General features: G+C 40.1%; 2 protein-coding genes across 3 annotated transcripts in view; one reads left to right on the top strand and one right to left on the bottom strand.

Moving 5' to 3' along the window:
* Positions 1-1,085: 1,085 nt before the first annotated feature.
* cplx2a (complexin 2a) lies at positions 1,086-16,697 on the top strand. The gene is made up of 4 exons (XM_054779574.1): positions 1,086-1,298; positions 2,210-2,298; positions 14,193-14,371; positions 15,307-16,697. The coding sequence occupies exons 2-4, from the start codon at positions 2,268-2,270 to the stop codon at positions 15,496-15,498; spliced, it is 402 nt and encodes a 133-aa protein (XP_054635549.1). The 5' UTR covers positions 1,086-1,298; positions 2,210-2,267; the 3' UTR covers positions 15,499-16,697.
* Positions 16,698-20,186: 3,489 nt separating this feature from the next.
* Positions 20,187-22,146, bottom strand: part of tmod1 (tropomodulin 1) — a 34,977-nt gene continuing 33,017 nt past the window's right edge. The window contains exon 11 of one of the 2 annotated variants that reach the window (XM_054780087.1): positions 20,187-21,983. In XM_054780087.1, the coding sequence (XP_054636062.1) occupies positions 21,925-21,983 (59 nt within the window). In that variant the 3' untranslated portion in view covers positions 20,187-21,924. The remainder of the gene's footprint in view (positions 21,984-22,146) is intronic. The other variant, XM_054780086.1, reaches the window with a different exon arrangement.

Here is a 22,146-nt window from a genome sequence, read left to right as displayed (position 1 = left end):
TTTAAGGTCATGCCACAGCATCTCAATAGGATTCAGGTCAGGACTTTCACCAGGATACTCGAAAGTCTTCATTTTGTTTTTCTTCAGCCATTCAGAGGTGGACTTGCTGGTGTGTTTTGGATCATTGTCCTGCTACAGAACCCAAGTTCGTTTCAGCTTGAGGTCACAAACAGATGGCCGGACATTCTCCTTCAGCATTTGGTTTTTGGATTTACCACAGCAAGTCTTCCAAGTCCTGATGCTGCAAAACGGCCCCAGACCATCACACCACTACCACCGCCATATTTTATTGTTGGTACAATGTTCTTTCTCTGAAATGTGGCGTTACCTTTACGACAGATGTAATCGGACACAAACCTTCCAAAAATAATTAATATCAGTTAAGTTATGTTTTAACGGGGGGGGGGGGCAATTACTTTTCACACAGGGCCGTGTAGGTTTGGATTTTTTTCTCCCTTAATAATAAAATGTTTAATTTAAAAACTACATTTTGTGTCCAGGTGTGTTGTCATTGACTAATATTTACATTTGTTCAATGATCTGAAACATTTAAGTATGACAAACATGCAAAAAAATAAGAAATCAGGAAAGGGGCAAACACTTTTTCACACCATTGTAAGTTTAAAGGAAGTGTGTATGTGAATGTGTGTTAACACTGCCCTCTCCTGAAGTCATCCTTTGGTTCAACTCCCCCATCTTCATACAGCTGATGGCCCCCAGGGGGCTTTGTTTCCTATCTGAAGATTGCTGTGATATGATGTGATGTAAAAATACATTGTAGTCCTCACTTTATTGCTTTCTTTGTCGTACTTGCTTGGCGACAGCACCTCTTTAGCAACTACACAATTTCTGAGCAAAACAGCGTGTAGTTTTGTAGTTTGTTACTATACAGTATATTATGCTATATATATGATGTGCCTTAAGCAGTAGAAAATGGATGGATGGATGGATGGATAGTGCCTCTCCTTTGACACTGGCAATGAAACAGGCTGTTCAAATGGCGCTATTACTCCCCCTCCCCTGGCCTCCCTTCCCCTCCCCCTCCTCTCCCTCTGCATGCTCTCATCTGGTCTTGCAGGAGCTCACTCTCCTCCTCCTCCGCTGCAGCTTGACTCCGTCACAACCGGCATGTCTGCAAACTGAGAGGCTCGAGCCATCCTATTTTTTTTTTAAAGGTATCAACTTGTATTTTGCGTGCATCGGCTATAAACGAAGAAGCAGACCGGTGTTAGTCCTGCAGAGGGTTTTTTTTCTCCTAAATTTGGCTGAGAGAGACTGGGACGAAGATCCAAATCAAGGTAAAGGAACAAACCACTATTGGTGCACCGCTCGGGACAGGATGGGGACATGACTGCATTGGAATAGACGTAAAATTGGAAGTGTGTCGTTCATCTGACTGGTGCAGAGTTTAAAAGGGTTCATGTGGGGAGAAATTGACGGTGCTGCGGACGAAGAGGAGGTAAAGCAGGAAATGATTTGCTGCAGATTGAGACAACTGCAGCGCAATAATGTGGAGTGCTGCAAGTTTTGCGCTGCAGTACAGCACATGCGAAGCTGTAAAATACAGCATTGTTATTCAAGATTGAATAATGCACCCTTGAGCCCCAGATTATTTTTTGAAGGATAATTTGACCTTCAAAATAAGGTCTTCTTTTTAAACGATCACAAACCGAATAATAATGCAATGCATGCTTCCTATTGCACTTTTCACATCCCAAAAGGTTGTAATCATTGTTACAATAATTATGACTTTTTTGGCAGAAAGCATGGCTCACCTTGACCCTATTTGTGCTCTTCCATTTTTTTTGTCCCGGCACTTTATTTTCACGAAGATGCATCGCAGATAGTAGCCTCAGCATAAATCCACACAAGATGGATTGTGGTTGTAAATCGAGGGCGCCTGTTTTGAGAAAAGTCAGAGCACAGTGCAGTGGAGGGTAAAGACATCTCCAGTCTGTTTTGCAACTGTTACTTGTTTGCACCAAAGTGATTCATACATTAAAACATAAACACGATCAATGGATCAAACTCTCATTGTAATAAAAAGAACACGTTACACAAGAAGCGTTGGTGGTTATTTTCAGGACACCCTAACCAGAGGTCATTCACTCTTCTTCTTTTGTCCCACCAAACTCTCAAGGGTGGAGTGAAAGTACTTTTTTTTTTTTTTTAACTCTTAGCTAAAAGGGTTTTGTCCTCTTGGCTGCAGGTCCATCCGTACCCGATAACGTGACCACTGAAGGAAGAGAACACAGAACTGCTTCATCATGAATTTTGTAATGAAAGCTGCACTGGGAGGTGAGTCGGCTGCCAAGCAAGGGCTTGATTTAACAGCACTGCAGTGTAGAGGGTGTAAAGCGGATGTTCAGCACAAGCAGGCACACATGCAGTACCGGCCTGCAGCCCTACTGGGACATGGGACACTTTTATCCATCATGCACCAAACTACTGAGCAAACTCTACATTCAAACAGAATGACATCACATAAAACCTATTTCACATCTTAATATTATAATTAGTTACGAAATGTCACTTTCTACATTTAGGACTTAATTACAAATCTATCATATAAAGCAAGGGAATTGGAAAACATTTTCGCAAATGAATATGCTGTAAGTATCAACATGTTTTGCAAACTATACACTATGAACGCAATTCTGTGCTTGCAAACCCCCACCCCAACCCTGTCAAACACCTTTGAGATAAACCAGTACAAGATGGTGAGCCAGCAAGGCCCCTCTCAGGTCCCACATCAATGACCTTTGACCTCACAAATGGGCGAAATTCCAACAGGCACACCTCTCACCTCTCGCACGCACTCCCCGTGATTGACTGGCGAGCAGTCCAGGGTGCACACCACCTCTTTCCCAAATTCAGCTGGGATAGGCTCCAGCACGCCTGTGACCCCCAATGAGGTTTAAGTGATGGAGCATCTTATGTGTCCCAGTACTTTTCCTTCTATAATTTTTTTAAGTTTCCTTCATTATAATTTGCCCACTAATTAGTCCTCAGCTCATTCGTGGAATATATCCTCTTTGACAGCTGCAGCTTCTAGAGTTAAGCAGCAAAGTGACACCGGCAGTTGTAATTCAGCTGCTGTGCACGTAGCAGCGAGCTGCATTGAACGATGCTGAGCTGTCGTTGTACAGGTTACAGCAGTGTCGTGGGTTACACTGAGGATGGGGAGATAAGGGAGAAGAGGTCCTCTACTGTTCATTGGGATTCCGAGGACGCCACTGCTGCCTCATCCTGCCGTACCTCATACAGTAGCTGCGTTGTATGAATTCTTAAATCAACTGCAATGCATCGGATGCTGCTCAGTAGTGGGCTGGACTCTATGCCTTCACACCGTGCAGTTCTGCACCTCTGCAAACTACAACCACCATAATAAGCATTTTGTTAAATGAATACCTCGCTGACAGTGTCAGTCAAAACTGACCACTGTTGGCCAGACTTTTTGACTCAGCTCTTTTTTATTGTGTCTGATTCAACATGTATGCCTGCCAGGCTGAAAATTAATAGTAGTCCCTAGTTCTATAAGTCATGTTTTATGACCAGGACATACTGACCTTATTCAACAACAAAATCATCTGTGAATTTGCTGATACTGCACTGGCTCACAAAGGTCACTGACAGGGTGGGAGAAGCACATAATGAAGCAAAACAATTAGCTAGAAAATCAATCAGCTGAGCTTTCAACCTGACTCTCAATTTTTTTTCAATATGTCGATGCTCATGAAATATTCTCTGTTCTCTGTGGTTTGGTACTCAAAGCAGCCTTGCCTGTTCTGATGAGTCACAATTTCACAATGCAGTGAGGTTGAACCCAATCCATTCCACTACCACTGTTGCACTTAGAAATAATTGTTTCCATTGAAAACAATGTACATCGAAATAATCCATTACAGGGTCAAACTGCAAAACCTTTATTAACTGCACTGGCTACATGTTAAAACAACATTTTAACATTCAGAACTGTGATACCAGTGTGAAACAAGTTATTCTATTACTATTATTAGTATGAAATCATAAAACACTTCACTTTAATGAATGATGAAGGCCTAATTTAAAGTATGTCATGTAATGTGTGTAATGTGTGTTTTGAAGTGGCACACAAGTGTAAAAATAAACTAAACACTGTCAAACAGAAAAACAACAAAACACTATCTTGGCAGGGATATTGCTGCTCCTGTGGTAAACGTGTTGCTAGGCAGAATCTGTGCTGCACAATCTTTCATGCTCCAAGCCCAGTAAAAATAATTTGATTTTTTGGGAAATTTGGGGCAGAGGACTCTGTCTTCCACAAATGAGGAAGGACTGGGAGAATTGGCCGTAAATTAAAAACAGCATCATATATGGTGAGTGACAAATCATATTTACTCACAATTCAATTACAATTTTTCCATCACAGTGCCATCTATTGGATTAATGGGGCACTGCCTCCCCGGACTCCAATATAAAATCACCATGGAAATGTTTTGATCCAAAGCAGTGGAATAGATTCTAACATAGGGCAGCAAGACTTCAGTCTATGCATTGCTGCTCAGTTTGCACATTTGTTGGTCATTATTTTTATAATTTAATAATTTACCTTGGCCAGACTGTCGGACAATAAATGCATATAACATTTGCATATTGAAAAACATCTTTATTAGCATATCTTAGGATCAGAGATGAAAAACAAAACTACATTGTAACCCAAGGCTGTGTGCGCTCAGGGCTGTCATCCATCCTCAGTTTTTAATCAGCTTTTCATGAGGAATATTGACTTGATATTTGGATGACATCAACACGACTGTCACATACATTAGGTTCACCTTGAACTGTAGAAGCATTCCGAATTCTCTGTGCTTGAATTTCTGCCCTTCCTGAGTGCTCTGCTGCTGACTCATCACTTTCCTAACTCATCTTGAGTTAGAGTGACAGACTATGGGGCTGTTAAATGAGGCGGACATTGGGCCTCCATCGAGCAGGCTCAACTACATCAGCAGAAAGGTCATGTGTGAAGAGGGATGATCTCTTAGAAATGTATCTTTTCTTTTTTTTTTGTCTTTTTGGAGCAAATCTATCAATAGTTTGCTGTTAATGTGAGTTACCTGTTCCTGAGTAAAGCTGTGAGTCAAAACAAAATTGTTACTCTCATGGTTGATGTTTGATTTCAAAACAACCTTTCTCATTGGAAATCATGTAAATAGACATAATCCCAACCAAAACCTTTACCAATATTTCTTTTCAAAGATGGAACAATGCATTTAGCTTGTGCAGATTCACAACATGACAACCGAAGTTCATCATTGGCTCTGTAAATATGCTCTTTAAATTATATTTAAGTGTTTCACTGATTAATATACAGTCAAAACTTGGTTAGCGTCTGCCACAATTAGCGTGGTTTGTCTTTTGCGTGCGTTCTCCGGTTAGCGTACAATATGGTGTGTTGTTAATACAGTGCGTGAGTCCAACTGTGTTTTTAATACTTTTTTTTACCTCATCCTTCTCAATATATCAACCCCTAATCTCACAACAACTATATTTATATTAATTTTTATCAGGTTTGTTGCATTTTAAGTGAGACAAAACAGTGTTACTTGGGGTCAAATAAAAAACAGTACACACCTTGAGATGGTCTTCCATCACCTCAAAGTGCACACAGTCACGGGATGGCACTCACATATGATTGGAAATCAAGTTTTCATTGCTTGGTTGACCTAGAGGGATACCACTGAAACACACACTCCTCACTATCTTCTCCTTGTATGTTATTAAATTAATCAAATTGACCTTCAGCCCCTTCCAGTGTGTGTGTGTGTGTGTGTGCAGCACTTACAGCTCCAGTCCACCTCTCACATTAATCATATTACATTAAGCTTTATATAACTCCAATACATACACACACACACACACACACACACATTTGCATATATATATATATACACACACTGTGTGTGTGTGTGTGTGTGTGTGTGTGTGTGTGTGTATATATATATATATAGATTGAATATCTTTCCTGATAATAATTGGGTGATGTATTAGTAACAAAATGATGCCACATAATTTGATAGAAATGAAAATGATCACCCTATAGAGGGGGGAAATCAAAGACACCCCAAAAATGAAAGTGAAAAAATGATGCAGCACACTGGTCCATTTTGCTAAAATGTCATTGTAGCAACTCAAAATGATTCTCAGTAGTTTGTGTGGCCCCCACGTGCTTGTACGCATGCCTGACAACGTCGGGGCATGCTCCTAATGAGACTATGGGTGGTGTCCTGGGGGATCTCCTCCCAGATCTGGACCAGGGCATCAATGAGCTCCTGGACAGTCTGAGGAGCAACCTGGAGGCGCCGGATGGACCTAAACATAATGTTTGCAGTGCATCATTTTTTCACTTTCATTTTTGGGGTGTCTTTGATTTCCCCCCTCTATAGGGTGATCATTTTCATTTCTATCAAATTATGTGGCATCATTTTGTTACTAATACATCACCCACTTATTATCAGGAAACATATTCAAGATCATTTTTCCCCCAGTTTAGATCTGATGTGTTTTCCAAGTGTTCCTTTAATTTTTTTGAGCAGTGTGTGTATATATATATATATATATATATATAGCGTCGCTCTTTTCAACAAGCATCTAAAAAGCACACTCGGCTCATTCTTTTTTGTGACATTTTAAAAAAATGACAGTCAGAAAAAATACAGAGGAACCTTAGTTAGCGTGTCTTTTTGGTTAATGTCGAGAATTTACGGCATCGTGTTGCCTTGGTTTGTGTACATTTTCCGGTTAGCTTACAATATGGCACGCGTCTTATCGTGATGTTAATACACTGTGTGATCTTAATGTATTTTTAATGACAAAACGTCATAGTTATCATTCTATTATCTTACCACTACAACGACACTAACTGTAAGCCGGATGCACCATCCGTCTATGATGTCATCAGTAGTTGACTCTCAAAAATGTTCATACAGAACACGTTTTTATAGTTCTACATGTTTAAAACTATTCTAAACGCATATACATGACAAATGAAAGGGATAAATGAATATTTAAGGACACCTATGTTGGACTTACGTGAGACACAATGTGGCAGCGAGATCATCGTGGACACCACCTTCTTGTTTTGCAACGGCAACCCACCACTGCCACAAATAGCTTGCAATCCTGTGGGAAACACGCATCACTAAATGTATGTTTAATTCAAAGCACAGTCGCCAATACAGTTTTCCCTTCACTTTTGACTTTGTCATCACTCTTTGGACTTAGAGAGAGATTTGCCAGATAACCAAGAAGGACAGGAGATGAGTAGCTTTAATCTGAAACTGTTCAAAGTTCATGCGCTGGGAGTGTTAGCGAGGGTTAGTATTCCATCCAGTCCCTTTACAAGTCTTGGGATTTAACAAAGACTTTTACAATAGAAGGATTAGATCTGTGAAACTTGGCAAAGACACCACTTGAAAATCACTTCATTTCACTTTTGAGTCACCTGTAATACAGCATTACACTTTTTCTGACAAATCAAATCATCTAAAAATGTTTTTATTCTTCCAGGCTTGCTGTATAAAATGCACCTTTGTGTTGACTCATAATGTGGATTACACTAACAGCTTTAATTCTTAAAAAGAAAACCTGTACTGTACTTTTGCATATCGAATGTTGCACAGACAACTTTGTTGCTAATTCAGTGTGGAAGCACTTCAGTCAAAGCAGTCAATCGTCTCTCAGCGCCACCCGTGTGACGCATGAGAGCTTTAATAGCCTGCCTTGACAGGATGTTGCTGTATCTCTTGCAAATGGCACACAAGAGCTTAGCGCATGGCTCAATATAACTCAGGCTTTTGTCTCCCAGGATCTGCTTCTTTTTTTTTTTTTGTCTTTTACATCCCAGCAAAGACAATTTGAATGTGCTAATAAGCTTTCAGGGAAGGGAAGTATAGTGAGAGAATTATTTGACAATGAGGCTAAGCTGACTGTGAATCACTGCTTCATTTACAGGATCCCTCAGCTCATAAATTCATATATGTGCACAGATATCAGGCTTATTTTGTGAATTTGTGAAAAAGGTGCATCTATGTTTTTTCATTCTCATTTTCATTGTTAATGTTTGGCTTCATTTTGCAGAGGCTTGATGCTTCTTTGCACAATTAGTGGATACAGTGTGGATAGCTGCAGCACGCATGATCATTTAAGCTGTGCATAATTGGTATAGGATATGACACTACAAAACAAGGAATTATAGCCACTATCTTCAATGCTGTTTGCCTTTGTGTATTGCCTTCATTGCAGAATGTACTGTAAATCCATAACATGCACAACACAGACATGCACATAATGTAATGTCCACATGCATTAAAACATGACAAGTAGTTGCTGGAATGAACATTACTGATTAATGCGCGGCTAAAATGGAGCTAAGCAATTATTTATATCCATATCAATTCTTTATATCCATGCATTACTGTAAATGCATTTGAGCTTTCTTTTCCTTTGACACCCTCCCCACACATACATACTGTACATAGAGTATACACACAACCTTCTAGCGTATATGTGTCATGGTTGGGTGCATGCTGCTATCTCAGTTTCTTCCGGGCTGCTGAGACTGCAACACCTTGCTTTGTTGGATCTCTCTTTCTTCTGATTTATCTACTGTCTTTTTGTGGCCAAAGTCCAAGCAGCTCATTAAAGAGATGGAACTATTGTCTTGCACAAGCTTCAGTAGCAACGGTAATGCCGATCTCTTCTTACTTAAGATTACATGTAAGATTAAACAACGCAATCAAGAGTATCAAATCAATAAAAAAAAAAAGAATTGAGTTACCAGTTACTGGGAACCAGATTCAAACACATGCAGCTATGAACTCACAGCAAAGCCAAGAAAATGACATATTCACAACAATAACACAAAAATTCACTGATATTGTGAGCGTGATATAACACAAAAAATTGGCCACAAGCATGTTTTTTTCAGTAAGTGACACAGACAGCTCTATGCACACTGCAAAAAAAAAGACCAGTGAGATTCGTAAGAATTATGAAATTATTATTAAATTAAATTAAATTATAGATTTACTTACTGAAACTGACAGATCGACAAGATAGTTTTGCTAGCAATTCACGTCACAACACTTACGGATGACAATGGCAAACAGGAACCAAGCACAGCCAGGCGAAGAAAGTGCCATTCACTAATATTGTGTTGTGAGGAGTATGGCAGCTTTTACTAGCAGTGATAGCCACTGACAGCTATCAGCTATGCACACTGTGAAGAGCTTAAGACGAGTGACAGTGCTTGGTGTTTAGCAAGCAATTTGGCATGAAAACCCGCATTATTATTCTAAGATTCGTCATGACGTTGCAATAAAAGATGACCCTTTAGATTTATTGTTGCACAATAAAACAAATGGCACATTAGCTGCCTAGTATGTCGTAACCAAGCCAGTTACGAATCAACCCCGCATTAGCCGCCAGCACTAGGCTGCTTACTATGGAGAATATTAGTCGAAGAGATGTGGATTGCTTCAGCTCATTTTTCTGGAAAAACATCACAATATGTGAAATGTAATTGATGCTTTTGCCAAGCAGAAACATCAAAGGCAGAAAATATAAATTGCGGACAATGACTACTTAATGCATTACAGCATATCATAGCAATATGGAAGTAGTATAAAGATGACATTGGAGCAAAAAGCAGCTGACTGGACTGTGGAAACACTGAGGTCAGCGTTCCAGGAAATTGGTCAAACTCAGATTCATTCATTTTCTCAAAGGCAATAATTTCCCATAGGAAATTACTGAAAAAAAATCAATCAGTTGTTCAATTTGGCTCTCAAAGCTGTCAATCAATACATTAATGCTTGTGAAAGATTCCTTAATCAATTATTCATGGATGGGCGCCTCCGTGGGTTAGTGGTCCAAGCAGCCTTGCATGTAATGAGTTACATGGTTCCCAAGTACAGTGGAACCAAAGAGGGCCAAGGCAATCTGTTACTGGAGACTGGTCAACTTCTGATTTGTTTGGATTTGGAAACAATGTTTTAGTGTCATAATGTGACCATCATAAAATATTTATTTTATCAGTAAAGTCGTCGCTTGCAATATTGCTGTTCGATTATCTCTCCCTCGCAAGTGATATGTAGCATTCTGGTTGCTAGGCAGCAGTAATGACATTACCTTACATTACTTTACCTTAACACTGCATGAAGTGTTAAGGTAACCTGAAAAAGTATAGAACCTGAAAAAGTCCTCAAGGTGGGGTTGAGTAGAGGAAGGAAGGAGACATGTCCGACATGATGGAGTGAAAAAAAAAAGTGGTACATTTTTGGCTTCTTAAGTTTAGAAGAAAACAATTTCAGGCTAACCGGTTATTAGCTCGCTAATTCGCTAGATTGCTAGCTCACGGCTGTCTCGAGTTCCTGCATCATAAGAGTTGAGCAATGTGTCGTAAACAAAGAATAATAGGCGACTATGTGGTTGTTATTTCATGTCTACAGGGCTCTAATAATGTTAAAAAACTGTATTTAGAAAGTCATAAACAGTTTTTCTATTTTCTAAGGACAATATTCTATGTATTCATTTTGAATGCTACTGTATATCGCGGAAATTCATTTATCGCGGTCGGGTCTGGAACCAATTAACCGCTATAATCGAGAGACCCCTGTATTATTCATCATTAGTAACTGTTGTACAAGTGTAAAAATAAGTTAATAGCTGTTAATGTTAAGACATAAAAGCTATTCAATTATCAAAATATAAACAAAGAGACGAGTCTCTTGTCACAAAAGTGTAAGAGCAAGTTAACCGCTGTTGGTAGCACAATGTAAATACAACATATACAGTCGTGACAATGGAGTCTTGCAGCTTTTGTCAAGTAAAAAGTAAATCCATTGACCCTCGCTCAGCTGCAGTCAGTTTGATTTATTTGTGCATATTTTTTTCCAGAATTTCCTAAAAATTCTGTATCGCACCACCATGACTTTGGACTCCACTGAAAGTGCTTTGAGATGTCATGATATCGTTACCACATTATTTATTTTCTATCCATGACCTCATTCTTGTGTAAGGAAGTTAATACTCCACAAAGGGTTGAGTCTGAGAAACAAAATAGCTGACTGATCCTTCCTCCCTTGACCGGGTTGGCTAGTCAGCGATATGAAAGATTTTTGGGTGTGCTCTAGAGCCTCCCTTCTGGACACACATTTAACATCATAGTTTGCCTGAGGAAAACACAGACACCCATTAAAATTTAAAGCAGATTAAGATGTGGATTCTTTTTCTATCTTGTCTCTGTCTGTCTTGCTGTCTTGTCTTTTGTCCTCTATCTCTGCAATGTGCCGCACTTCCTTTTTATTATGCTGATAAGTGAAAAAATCAACAATACCAGAGGCGACCCTCTTCTCAAGGATTACTCTGCCTTTCTTTCTCGCTCGCTTGCTTGCTTTCGTCCTCTCCTCAGATGCCCCTTGTCTGCCCCTGAAGACTTCCCGCCGCAACCCCCCCCCAGCCATTCTTCTCTGCTGTCTCCTGCATTTCACTCCCCTCATTCGTCATCCTCCTTTCCTTTAGTTTATTCTCCATCTTCTTTCATTTGTCACTTCCTTCTCGTCACGCTCTCCATTTTTTATTGGGAAAACTACAACCCGCTGGATAATCCCACCAACTGGAACAACTCGGAAAATGTTTGTGACACATTCCCTCCCTCTCATTATGATTTCCATTTTACACCAACTACCTCTTATCTCCTCCAGTCTTCTTCAAAACTATCACTTCACATCCGTGGCTTTTTTTTTTGTTTTCCCTAATTTAGTGTTACAGATTTTCTTTCCCATCTCTTTCTTTCTCATCCTTTTCGTACAAGTGTCCACCCCGCTCCTGTGATGTTCTCTCTAAAAGAAGAGAACATGATGGTCGGCTGCCCACTCAACCAGAGTTGTTATTGTTCGTATCATGCTGGTTGCTTCTACCCTCGTCTATAAATACGAGACACATACAAGGCATCCAGTCCACCCACTTTAATCTTTCATGTCATTCTTATTCACTTTTATTTCACAGGAAACTGCTATAAAGATCAGAATCAAGCATTCACAGCCCTTAGGGGGCATATTTGCATGGTATCTCGGCGTTCCTATGTTACGCTGTGTTGTGTTTAAGGGCGTAAATATACAGTATAGTTCATGCAGCTTCGCTCTATCACGGTTTTGCAAAAATCTATTAATAAATCGTGCTGTTTTGTGGTTGAACACACCCTATTATTAGTCAAAACATATGCATAATTAAACAAATGTTAGGTATCTTTTGCCTACATTAAGCATTTTCAAGCATAAAAATGGCTAAATAAGCTGAAATACAAATTTAAGGCATTCAGAAGACGTATTCAAAGACATTGATGAGATGAAGTATTCTGCACTGGTCACTAGGTGTCAGTAATGTTACTGTAATGTTCGGCGAGACCCACAAGCGCCAGGCACAATAATCCCTATTAAAAATCCCCACTAACACAGGCTTTTGTTATGGCCGTAACAAACGCCAAGCTGAAACTTAACTCTGAACCCCTGACGTCACTTCCTGTCCGCTCACACATATTCATAGCAACACAGATGACCTTGTTAGGTCTTAAGTGGATTTTTTTTACTCTTATTATGTCTACTATATTGTGTAATACAAATGTAAAGGTGACTATAGGACTGTATAGTTCATGTCTTCCGGGCTTTTATAATGTTAAAAACCATATTTAGTAGGTCGTAAACAGGTTTTCAATGCTTTAAGTATGGAAATATTCCATTTATAAATAAGGAATCCTACTTTGGCGAAATTCACCTATCACGGTCGGGTCTGGAACAACCCCACCGTGATAAGTGAAGACAAGATAACTGTTCCTTGAACATAATCGCACATAGACAGTACATGCCAATGCATTGTGTAACAGGGGGGCAGACGAGAGATGAGAGTGTACAGAACACCAGGAATTACCCGATTATGAAAACGTGTGTATAGACACTAAACATAGAAACACTGGAGGATTTATTTTAATTAAAATTAAATTAAATTAAATTAAAAATTAAATTAAAAGTGACAGACAAGATGGACTTGGTTGCACGGCTTCTTTTCAAAACGCTCCACCGTTTTTCACACTGACTTATTTATTATGTATTGTGTAAAACTAAGACATAAATAACATCAAATTAAAAGCACAAAATGAATGTCAACCCACCGTCCACCAGTTCAAGTTCCAGTCAAGTTTTTCCAGAGAGATTATCACATCGCTGTTTGACGTGTGTGGTAAAAGGCAGTGTGCTAGCATGAATTAACTTGAGACAAATGTGCACATTAGCACTCAATAAGTCATCAAAACTTACCTTTATGCATTCCCACATAGTATCAGCATTTGACACCAAATATGAAATGAAAGAAAAATGGTAAAAATACAGTATAGTAGTCTATCTGTGCGGAATGAGATAAAGTTAGCACACGCACAATGGACATGCGTCAAGTGAGACAGATGTAACAGAGAGAATCGGGCCACTTTTCAAAATAAAACATCAAAAAAATGAAATAATGGAAATTATTTTTTCTTTCTGTGTGGCCCGGTACCAAATGGGCCGCGGCTCGGGGTTTGGGGACCACTGCTCTACTGTACTTCCTTTCCACTGCCCCCTATTGACAATGTTCATATTGCATCTTACCAACGTATTTCGGTGCACTACCACACCTACACAACATACACAAAGAAGCCTTCATGTACAGTACGTATACATGCAAGTAAATCGTCGCCAGTATCATCATTTTAAGAAACTGCAATTATTGTACCACCAATTCTTCATTCCTATCAACATTTTTCAATATGTACTTAGCACTTTACTATAAAAAGTGCAGTTAACTCAAATGGAATGGGTTACAGAGCATTCAGAAACATTCTTTTTACGCTTGTTATGTTGCACAAATTTGACGGTATGGTGGGGCATATGGTTAGTACATCTACCTCACAGCGAGGTGGTTCTGGGTTCAAATTCGGTTCTCCCTGCGCTTGAGTGGGTTTTCGTCGGGTACTCCGCTTTCTTCCAAACGTCCCAAAACATGCATGTTAGATCAACTGGAGACTAAAACGCCCATAGGTGTGAATGTGAATCTGACATTTTATGTCCCCTGAGTCAGCCCTGACTTCCCTCTCAGCTTAACCTGTTGTTTGTCTCCTATAGGAGGGCCTCCTGATGTGGGCAAAATGCTGGGTGGGGAGGAGAAGGAGGAGGACCCAGATGCAGCAAAGAAAGAGGAGGAGAGGCAGGAAGCGCTGAGACAGCAGGAGGAGGAAAGGAAGGCCAAATATGCCAAGATGGAGGCTGAGAGGGAATCTATGAGACAAGGCATCAGGGATAAGGTATAAGCATCATAAATGCGTCATTACTGAAAGTAAAAGCGCATACTTCAGTATAATAGATGTTCTGTCACTTTGATTACTTGGAGCACTGAAATGCAAATCTCCTCTTTTAAACGTTTTGATGATTTCTGGATAGCGTCCTCACTTTTGATGTGAGCACTGCTTCTGAGGGCGTCACATATCATCTGCCAGCTTTTTTTTTTCTTTCTTTTTTTTTTTTTTTTTTAAACAACAGACCCTGCCATGGAAACAGTTTATTGTAGAGCTATTTTTAATTGCTTGCTTTGCTTTAGTGCTCTTTCCAACTTTCTGAGACTGCAGGATAATACTGTATATGAGCGGAGGAAGAGCAAATAGCTGTGTGAAAATCTAGCAACTAAAATGATCAGTTAACGTTGTGAAAGGCATAATTAACACGCATAAAAACTATTTTGTGCATCTCATGTAGATATTTGTGTTCATTGGTTAATTTTGTAATGTTTTCTCAGCTGCCAATATTAGAGAATGTTTGAATAGCCGTCTACAATATTGCTGGACACTTCCCATGTTGTGTTAGCACTAGCATCAGTGCTAATGCTAAGTGCTATGCTGTTTAAAGTAGAGTGCATTGTTTCTAATCATGATTTTCTGCGCACTAAAATTGTGAGAGAAATGTAAAGAAATGATGTTATAAAAATAGTGCAGTGGAACCTCGAAAATGGTGGAATTTTAGAATACGTTTTCCAAAAAAAAAGTCACAAAAAGCCATGAAACCGAAGCCATTTTGTTGAAGTTGTATAACCACCCATTTTCTTTGTGTCCACTTTACAATGATGGGGGATTTTTTAATGGTTTGGTAGGAAGACATGGCAGCTGTGTTTGCTTTGCAATCTCTTCCGTCTTGAAAGAAGTTTCAGTACACTTCAATACTCACATCTCCATGGTTTTATCACCAGTATGGCTTGAAAAAGCGCGAGGAGGCCGAGGCTGAAGCGGCAGCTGCGGCAGAGGAGCCTGCGGCGGGCAGCTTGACCCGACCCAAGAAGGCGGTGCCAACCGGATGTGGCGACGAAGAGGAGGAGGAGAGCATCATGGACACAGTGATGAAATACCTGCCAGGTCCGTTGCAGGACATGCTAAAAAAGTAGGCTAGCAGCTAGCATGTGCCAGTGCTAGCTATTGTAGTTCACAGGTTGGCTTCAATCCCAAACTGGCGCCAGATTAGCGTTGTAAATGATCCAAATTGGTTGATTTCACGTTCACAAGAAGCAACAATGTGAATTGCAGCAGTCAGGCTAAGCTAGGCTACATGGCGCCATGCACTGGCCACGTGCGCCGTGCAGAGGGCCACAGACGCAACATTTATGGTCTTTACTTCTTCTGTGACTACTTTTAAACTCCCTTGAAGAGCTTGAAGCAACAACGTAATGTCCTCCTTCACCTTGCTGTTCACTTTAATTGTACATAAACGATCTATAACAAGCCTCAAGCCAGGCCAAACAATCAAATCCAAAATATACTGTATACATTTATTATACCGTGTGTCTGTCTCCCAAAATAGAAAATGTGATGACTTGATAAGCCATATTTAAAAAAAAAAAAAAAAAAAGATCTCAATGTGTCCGTGTGCTCCTAAAGCTGCTGTTGTGTCTCTCACCTTTTTTTGCACAGTGTTAACACATTCTCCGTGGAAAAGTGTCGTCTTTCTCCCCCGCCTTCAAAGTGTTTGTGTAGAAAATGTTCAGTGTGTCGGAACTTCTTAAGTCCTGCATGCCATTTGTCTTGACACGTTGTGTGACTATGTAAGCCCTCCCCCCTCTTTTTAATCCTCTTCTTTGTTATGCAAAAAATACTAAGGCAATAACTCCTCAGTTTGTGTGTTTTCTCATATCGATATAACCTTGAATAATGATACTCGTAAGAATAAAGCATTTAGGATAATTTCATTTGCAAGGGGTTCTTTATTGTTGCAGTTGTTATTAAAAAAAAAAAAAAAAAAAAGACTGTCGTGCAGGTTTTGACAAGAGCCAACAGCTTTAAAACTACAACTAATAACACAATACTTTTACCATCATTCACCAGAGAGAGAATCTTTTCAGAAGCAGTCTTGACAATTGTGATTTTGTTTCGTGCCAACTTGATGGCTAGAAATGACCTCCACGCACATACATACACTGAAGTGACCACATAATACAAATAAGTGTTTAACTGAGGTTTTATTTATTGTTGAATGGGTGTGAGAACGAGCCGTCGAGGCGACATAGACCTTCATGAGCAATAAGGGATTATTATGTATGTTTCTGCCTGATAAATCAATAAAGGTTTAATATCTTGTTCACACCAGAAATGTTTATTTTTTTGTATTATTTTTGGTCTTTTCCTCGGTGAAGTAACATCAAACACGAAGCTAAATGTTATGTAAACAGTTCCTTCCGCCCTCTTTGCTTTCAGGTCCTTTTTCAACATAGAAATCAAACCAATGACGGCCGCCTTCCGTGGGGATGCTGCTCTTCCAGGTCATGGAAGTTTTGCACAAATAGAAACACTGTTAACATTTAATGCCGTCAGTGTTTGACCAGCTATGACCACCCACAAGGCTTCTTACAAGGCTTTAAAAAACAGAAAAAAATAGGGGCTTTCAGTGTTTTAGTTTCCAAATTATTACATCTACGTCTGCACCAGATTCCACAGAAGAAATCATCAAAAACATTGAGAAAAAATGACATTTACAACAATACAAACTACTAAATTAAATAGGCTACTGTTAACATCATGTATTATTATTATTAGTAGTAGTAGTAGTAATGCATAATAATAATAACTTCAACAATAATTAATGCGGTTGTTCTCTGTCAATGTCACTCAAACTGGAATACAGTGGATAACTGCATAATCGTACCCGCAAGGCATGCTGAGAAGCCCACGCGCACTTCCCCAGCAGGAAGCTACCCAGCATGCCTAATGGGTGCTTATGTTCGTGTATATTAATGTGTTTATTTTGATACCTGCTTATCCCATGGTGCAGTTATGTTGTGTGTTCCCCGTGTGTTATGTTTTGCACCGTGAGTGAGGTCAGTATTCGGGTTGCATTATGAGATGCAGGTATACCTACTAGGGATGTTATGGATAATGCATTTTTGCCGAACACGAGCATGAAATGAGTACTTCACGCTCTGTGATTGGCCGGTCACACACAGCGACCGCCCCTCCCGAGACAGACAGTGCAGGCAGCAGCCCGAGAGGAGTTGATCGGTGCCTCGGTCACGTACACGGTGCAATTGGCAAGTTGAAAACGGCTCGTGTGGCGTTGTCCCACTGCCTCCACTTTATTATATTTTCCTCAGCTCGCCTCTATTTCGGTTTGCATCTAAAGTTACTTGGTAAACTTGTTTCGTAAAGCACATTTGACAAGACAGCGCTGTGCAGGATTGTGTTGTCACTTTTGCAACTCAATTGGGGTAGCGTGACCGCTTTTTTCCTTGATAGGTATTTTTGTCTTATTCCATGAAGCCATCATAAAACAGGCGTGCTACCCACAATATAAGAATTTTGAAGACAGACAGTGGTAACAGTAACATGCATTGGCTGGCCACAACATTAGGTACACCAGCACAGTACGCATGAAACATTCTGCCCGTATGGTTCTCATACTATATTAGATACATAAGCGTGGTCAAATATTACACCCCTCTCAATGCGTTGCACGTCGCAATCTTAATCTTGTTTCGTAACGTGCGCGGTGCATTTCACAAGAAAGCTGTACATGTATATGGCTCCCTTTTTTTCGCCTGCTTGCTTCTAATTTGGCTGGTGATATAAAGTCGGTTGGAATACTTTGCTTGTAGCACTGAATGCGGTGCTTTGGAGAAAAATACAGTGAACAAGGTAGACGGATTATTTCCCTGTTTGCCATCAGTGGATGTTTGCATGAATCACCAACTTCACACAAAAAAAATAATGACATAATAAAGTCTTACAGATCACTTACACACATACACAGTACACATAATAAACAATAAATATAGCAACTTCAGATCAATCCATGTGTAACAATCGCACTTCCTTTTAGCAATGTCAAAGCTACATGCAAATTATTGAGGTCGCGAGAGGACCAGACATCAGCAGGAAGAAAAGAACAACTACGAAAATACTCAATAACCTCCAATACCGCTGTTGAATTAAACCAAATTAATCCCGCATAAACCATCTCCTCCCGTCTGAACTAAACATATGAAACACTTCGCACTCCCTCAAACCCGGTTGATTAACCATAAACCTCAATCCCGTATGACCCCCCCCAAAAAACTCACACTTTATCCCCCAACATGTCCCCTAAGTCAGGGGTCCACAACCACCGGGCCAGGGCCCAGTACTGGTTCGTGGGCGGGGCCGAACTGGGCTGAGGACACCTTTCAGGCGCAATGATAAAAAAATACACAACTAAAAAAAAATACTTTTGTAAATAACTAAATACAATTTTAAGTAAATGCATATCAATTTGGGAAATATGGGCCATTATTTAAGTTTTTGCATGTTTATGTTGTTTGTTACGAGTGTTCCACTTTGTTTGACAGTCCTTGAACGCACCATTGTACGTGCGCTAGCCTTCTCCCACTTTGCACAGATTGTCAACTATACTGTATTTTTATCGGGTTTTTTTCACTTCATATTTGCTCCCAAATGCTCACACTCTGTGGGAATGCATAAAGGTAAAGTTTGATGACGTTATTGAGTGCTAATGCGTATATTTGCTGTGTGCACAGCTTCAAGTTAATTCACGCTAGCACACTGCCTGTTACTGCACACATCAAGCAGCGGCGCTATAATCTTCTCTCTGAAAAAAAAAACTCCAAGCCTATAGTGGTGGATGGTGGGTCTGTGTTCACTTTGTGCTTTTAATTTGATGTTGTGCCTGTCTTAGTTTTACACAATACATACTAAATGAGATAAATGACATCGCTATACGACCCCCCCCCCGGGTCCGCGGAGATTTGTGGGAGCACGAGCCGGGCCGTGGGTCCAAAAAGGTTGTGGACCACTGCCCTAAGTCACAAAAATAAGGCAAGGCAAGGCAAGGTATATACTGTATAGTTAAAGCAGTTTCACTCACGAACACCACCACCATCGAGTAGTCCACCTGTTGTCCTTGTGTCCAGTACTCCAAGGTAATCCAGTCAAAAGGAAAAGTGAAAACGTTAGTTCATTAATTAGTTCGTGAAAAGTTTGACTCCGTGACCTAAATGGCGGCTTGCAGGATCCCAGGTTGGCGTGTGACGTCACATTTTCCTCCTTTCCGGTGCGAAACACCTACCTATCTTCAATACACGCCCTCGCAGGGCGTTTCCTCTCGCCACAATAAACATTACAACAGATGCTGATGATATGACATATCCTTAAAATACTCATATATATTCACCTGATGACGAAAAGTTTTCTTCCAGCTGAGACTTAATAGTGAGGCGTTTAGGGCCATCTATCAAGTCAGCGATGGACTTATCTGGCCATAATTACACATGTCAATTTTGCACGATTTAAGACACGCCTATTTCCGGTTAAACCGCGCCCACCACGCGGTTTATTCCCCGCCAACTCCGAGTACAGGTACTGATACGGATTATTTAGACAGGTGAACAGATACTGATACGGATACATATACATATAGTGGTGTACTCGCTCATCCCTCGTGCCAACAGTGTCCAATGTTGATTTCCAACTTGCAGCTCTCCGAATTAACCACACAGTGTCATTGTTTTGCGTTTCAAATGCATTGTCATATATTTTGCAGCAATGATTAAAAAAAAACAAACATGGCGGATTTTAAGTTTCAAGGCTCATTTATTTCAAAAACAAACAAACCGAAGCAAAAATGTGAACTATCCAACAAACGTCATAATCAAGCCCCATATTATAAATAGGATGGAGATGAAAGGAGATGAAAAGAATAGGTGGAAACAGAAAGGCTGCACGCGTCACTCGGTTAAAAAAAACCAAATGTTTACATCCCTTTAATTTGTTGAATAATTGACTTTGGTGAATTATTTCTGTTAGGTCTTGTTCCTTCGTGAATTGCTGCTGCTTTTGCCGTCTCATTCTAATAATGACACTGCCAGACGGTTATAGCACTGCAGTCAGTGCTGGTGGTATCTACTTAGTAACCAAAGCCAATGTTTGGTTAAAAAAAGAAAACAAGAACACTTGAGGAGTATCAGTGCAATCACACACTCCAAATGTCCAACGTGTCCCATTAAAACGCATGTAAAACTGCTCCAAAAGCTTGTTTGAACTTGATCTATGAAAACTTTAGCTCAGTAACACGTACTCTACCTGCCTGGTCAGAATTTGATGTTTGTGAGCCCCTGTGATCATCTGCCTGCCATCTTATTTTAAAGCTCATACTTAGCTCAGTAAAACAAAAAAGACCTGAATGGAAGTGTAGTGGAAGTCTGTGCTGCATAAAAGATGAATATTGTTGAAAGGAAGTCCCAGCTCGCAGGAGGCTTGACTCAAAAATAAGTCCTGGATGATGTGTGATGCCTAATTTAAGCGATACATTTAACTATGAATGTTTTTCTAATGACTTGGACAGTTTATGAACTAACCCAGGGGTGTGTTTTTCCTGCAAGGGTCGCATACAGAAAAATGAAAGAATGCAGGGAGGCACTTTGATACATTTTGTACATTAAAGATGCTAAAACCAGTCCACTGTAGGTCAGTTATGCCAAGCTATCTGAACAAAAAATCCACATCTTAACTTTGTGCTACAGGTGACAAAGCAAACTAGTGTAATATGTAATAATCCATCCATCTTCTATGCTGCTTATCCTCACGAGGGTCACAGGGGTATGCTGGAGGCAATATATCTAATAATATATCTCATAAATAATGAATACACTTTATTTTTTATAAAATGCCGAGGGTCAATTAAAAATCATCTGCGAGCCAAAATAGCCCGTGGGACACGCTTTGGACACCCCTGACCTAAACATGTCTGTCATAAACTAAATATCTTGTTATCTTTGTTTCGGCTAGTTTGACATTGGAACTGACTACCAGTGCAAAACTTGCAGCAGCATGTGAGGAACAATACCAGAACAAGTCATTTATAGCAAAACAATAATATTAATATGAATAATTCAAATGAGTTCAGCACAATAAAGATTGTCGAAGGTACTAACTATTCAAAACGTGAAGCCCTCATCAGTCAGTAACAGTCCAAGGAGTCAAGCCGTTACAGTTGCTATGAAAAGACTCTAGATGGCAGCACTGGATGGCTAGTTTCCATCCCAGCACATAAACGTTCAATAAGAAAGCATCTCTTTTTGCATGCATTGGATGCTGGGTGGACTCTGCTCACCACAGCATCCTCTAAAATCTACCTTTTTAAAAAGTCCAAAAAGAGTGTTCTCTTTGAACCCTGAATTGCACTTGCATAACCAGAGATGACGGTCAAGGTTGTCTGGAGAGGCTGTCGGACCATTTGAGGTCAGATGGCGGCCACGGGAGGGGGGAGTGGTGTGTGTGTTTTTTAAAGGTGGCAGGTGGACGGCACAAAGGGGAGGGCGGGTGAGTGGTTTCTACACATTTGTCCGACACTTGGGGAGGATGGGTCCTCCTTCAAGCCTTCTCTTTCTCACTGTGGAAGAAGAGACGGCATATGAGAAGACGAGAACCAAATGAATGGAAAAGAGCAGGGACAGAAGACAAGAGTACACTAGAATACCTCAGTGAATGTGACTGTCACTACTACAGGGTTCATAAATTTTCACAAGGTCAATTTCATACTTTCATCTTGAAAT

This window comes from Dunckerocampus dactyliophorus, chromosome 6 (assembly GCF_027744805.1).
Source record: "Dunckerocampus dactyliophorus isolate RoL2022-P2 chromosome 6, RoL_Ddac_1.1, whole genome shotgun sequence".
Lineage (NCBI taxonomy): Eukaryota > Metazoa > Chordata > Actinopteri > Syngnathiformes > Syngnathidae > Dunckerocampus > Dunckerocampus dactyliophorus.
Note: the sequence above shows the minus strand (reverse complement) of the source record. Positions and strands in the feature narration are given on the sequence as shown.

Excerpts from the sequence above, each read along its gene's own strand:
- cplx2a (XM_054779574.1), top strand. The coding sequence starts at position 2,268 with ATGAATTTTGTAATGAAAGCTGCACTGGGAG. Across the intron at positions 2,299-14,192 it reads AATGAAAGCTGCACTGGGAG|GAGGGCCTCCTGATGTGGGC; the intron begins GTGAGTCGGCTG and ends TGTCTCCTATAG. Across the intron at positions 14,372-15,306 it reads GACAAGGCATCAGGGATAAG|TATGGCTTGAAAAAGCGCGA; the intron begins GTATAAGCATCA and ends TTTTATCACCAG.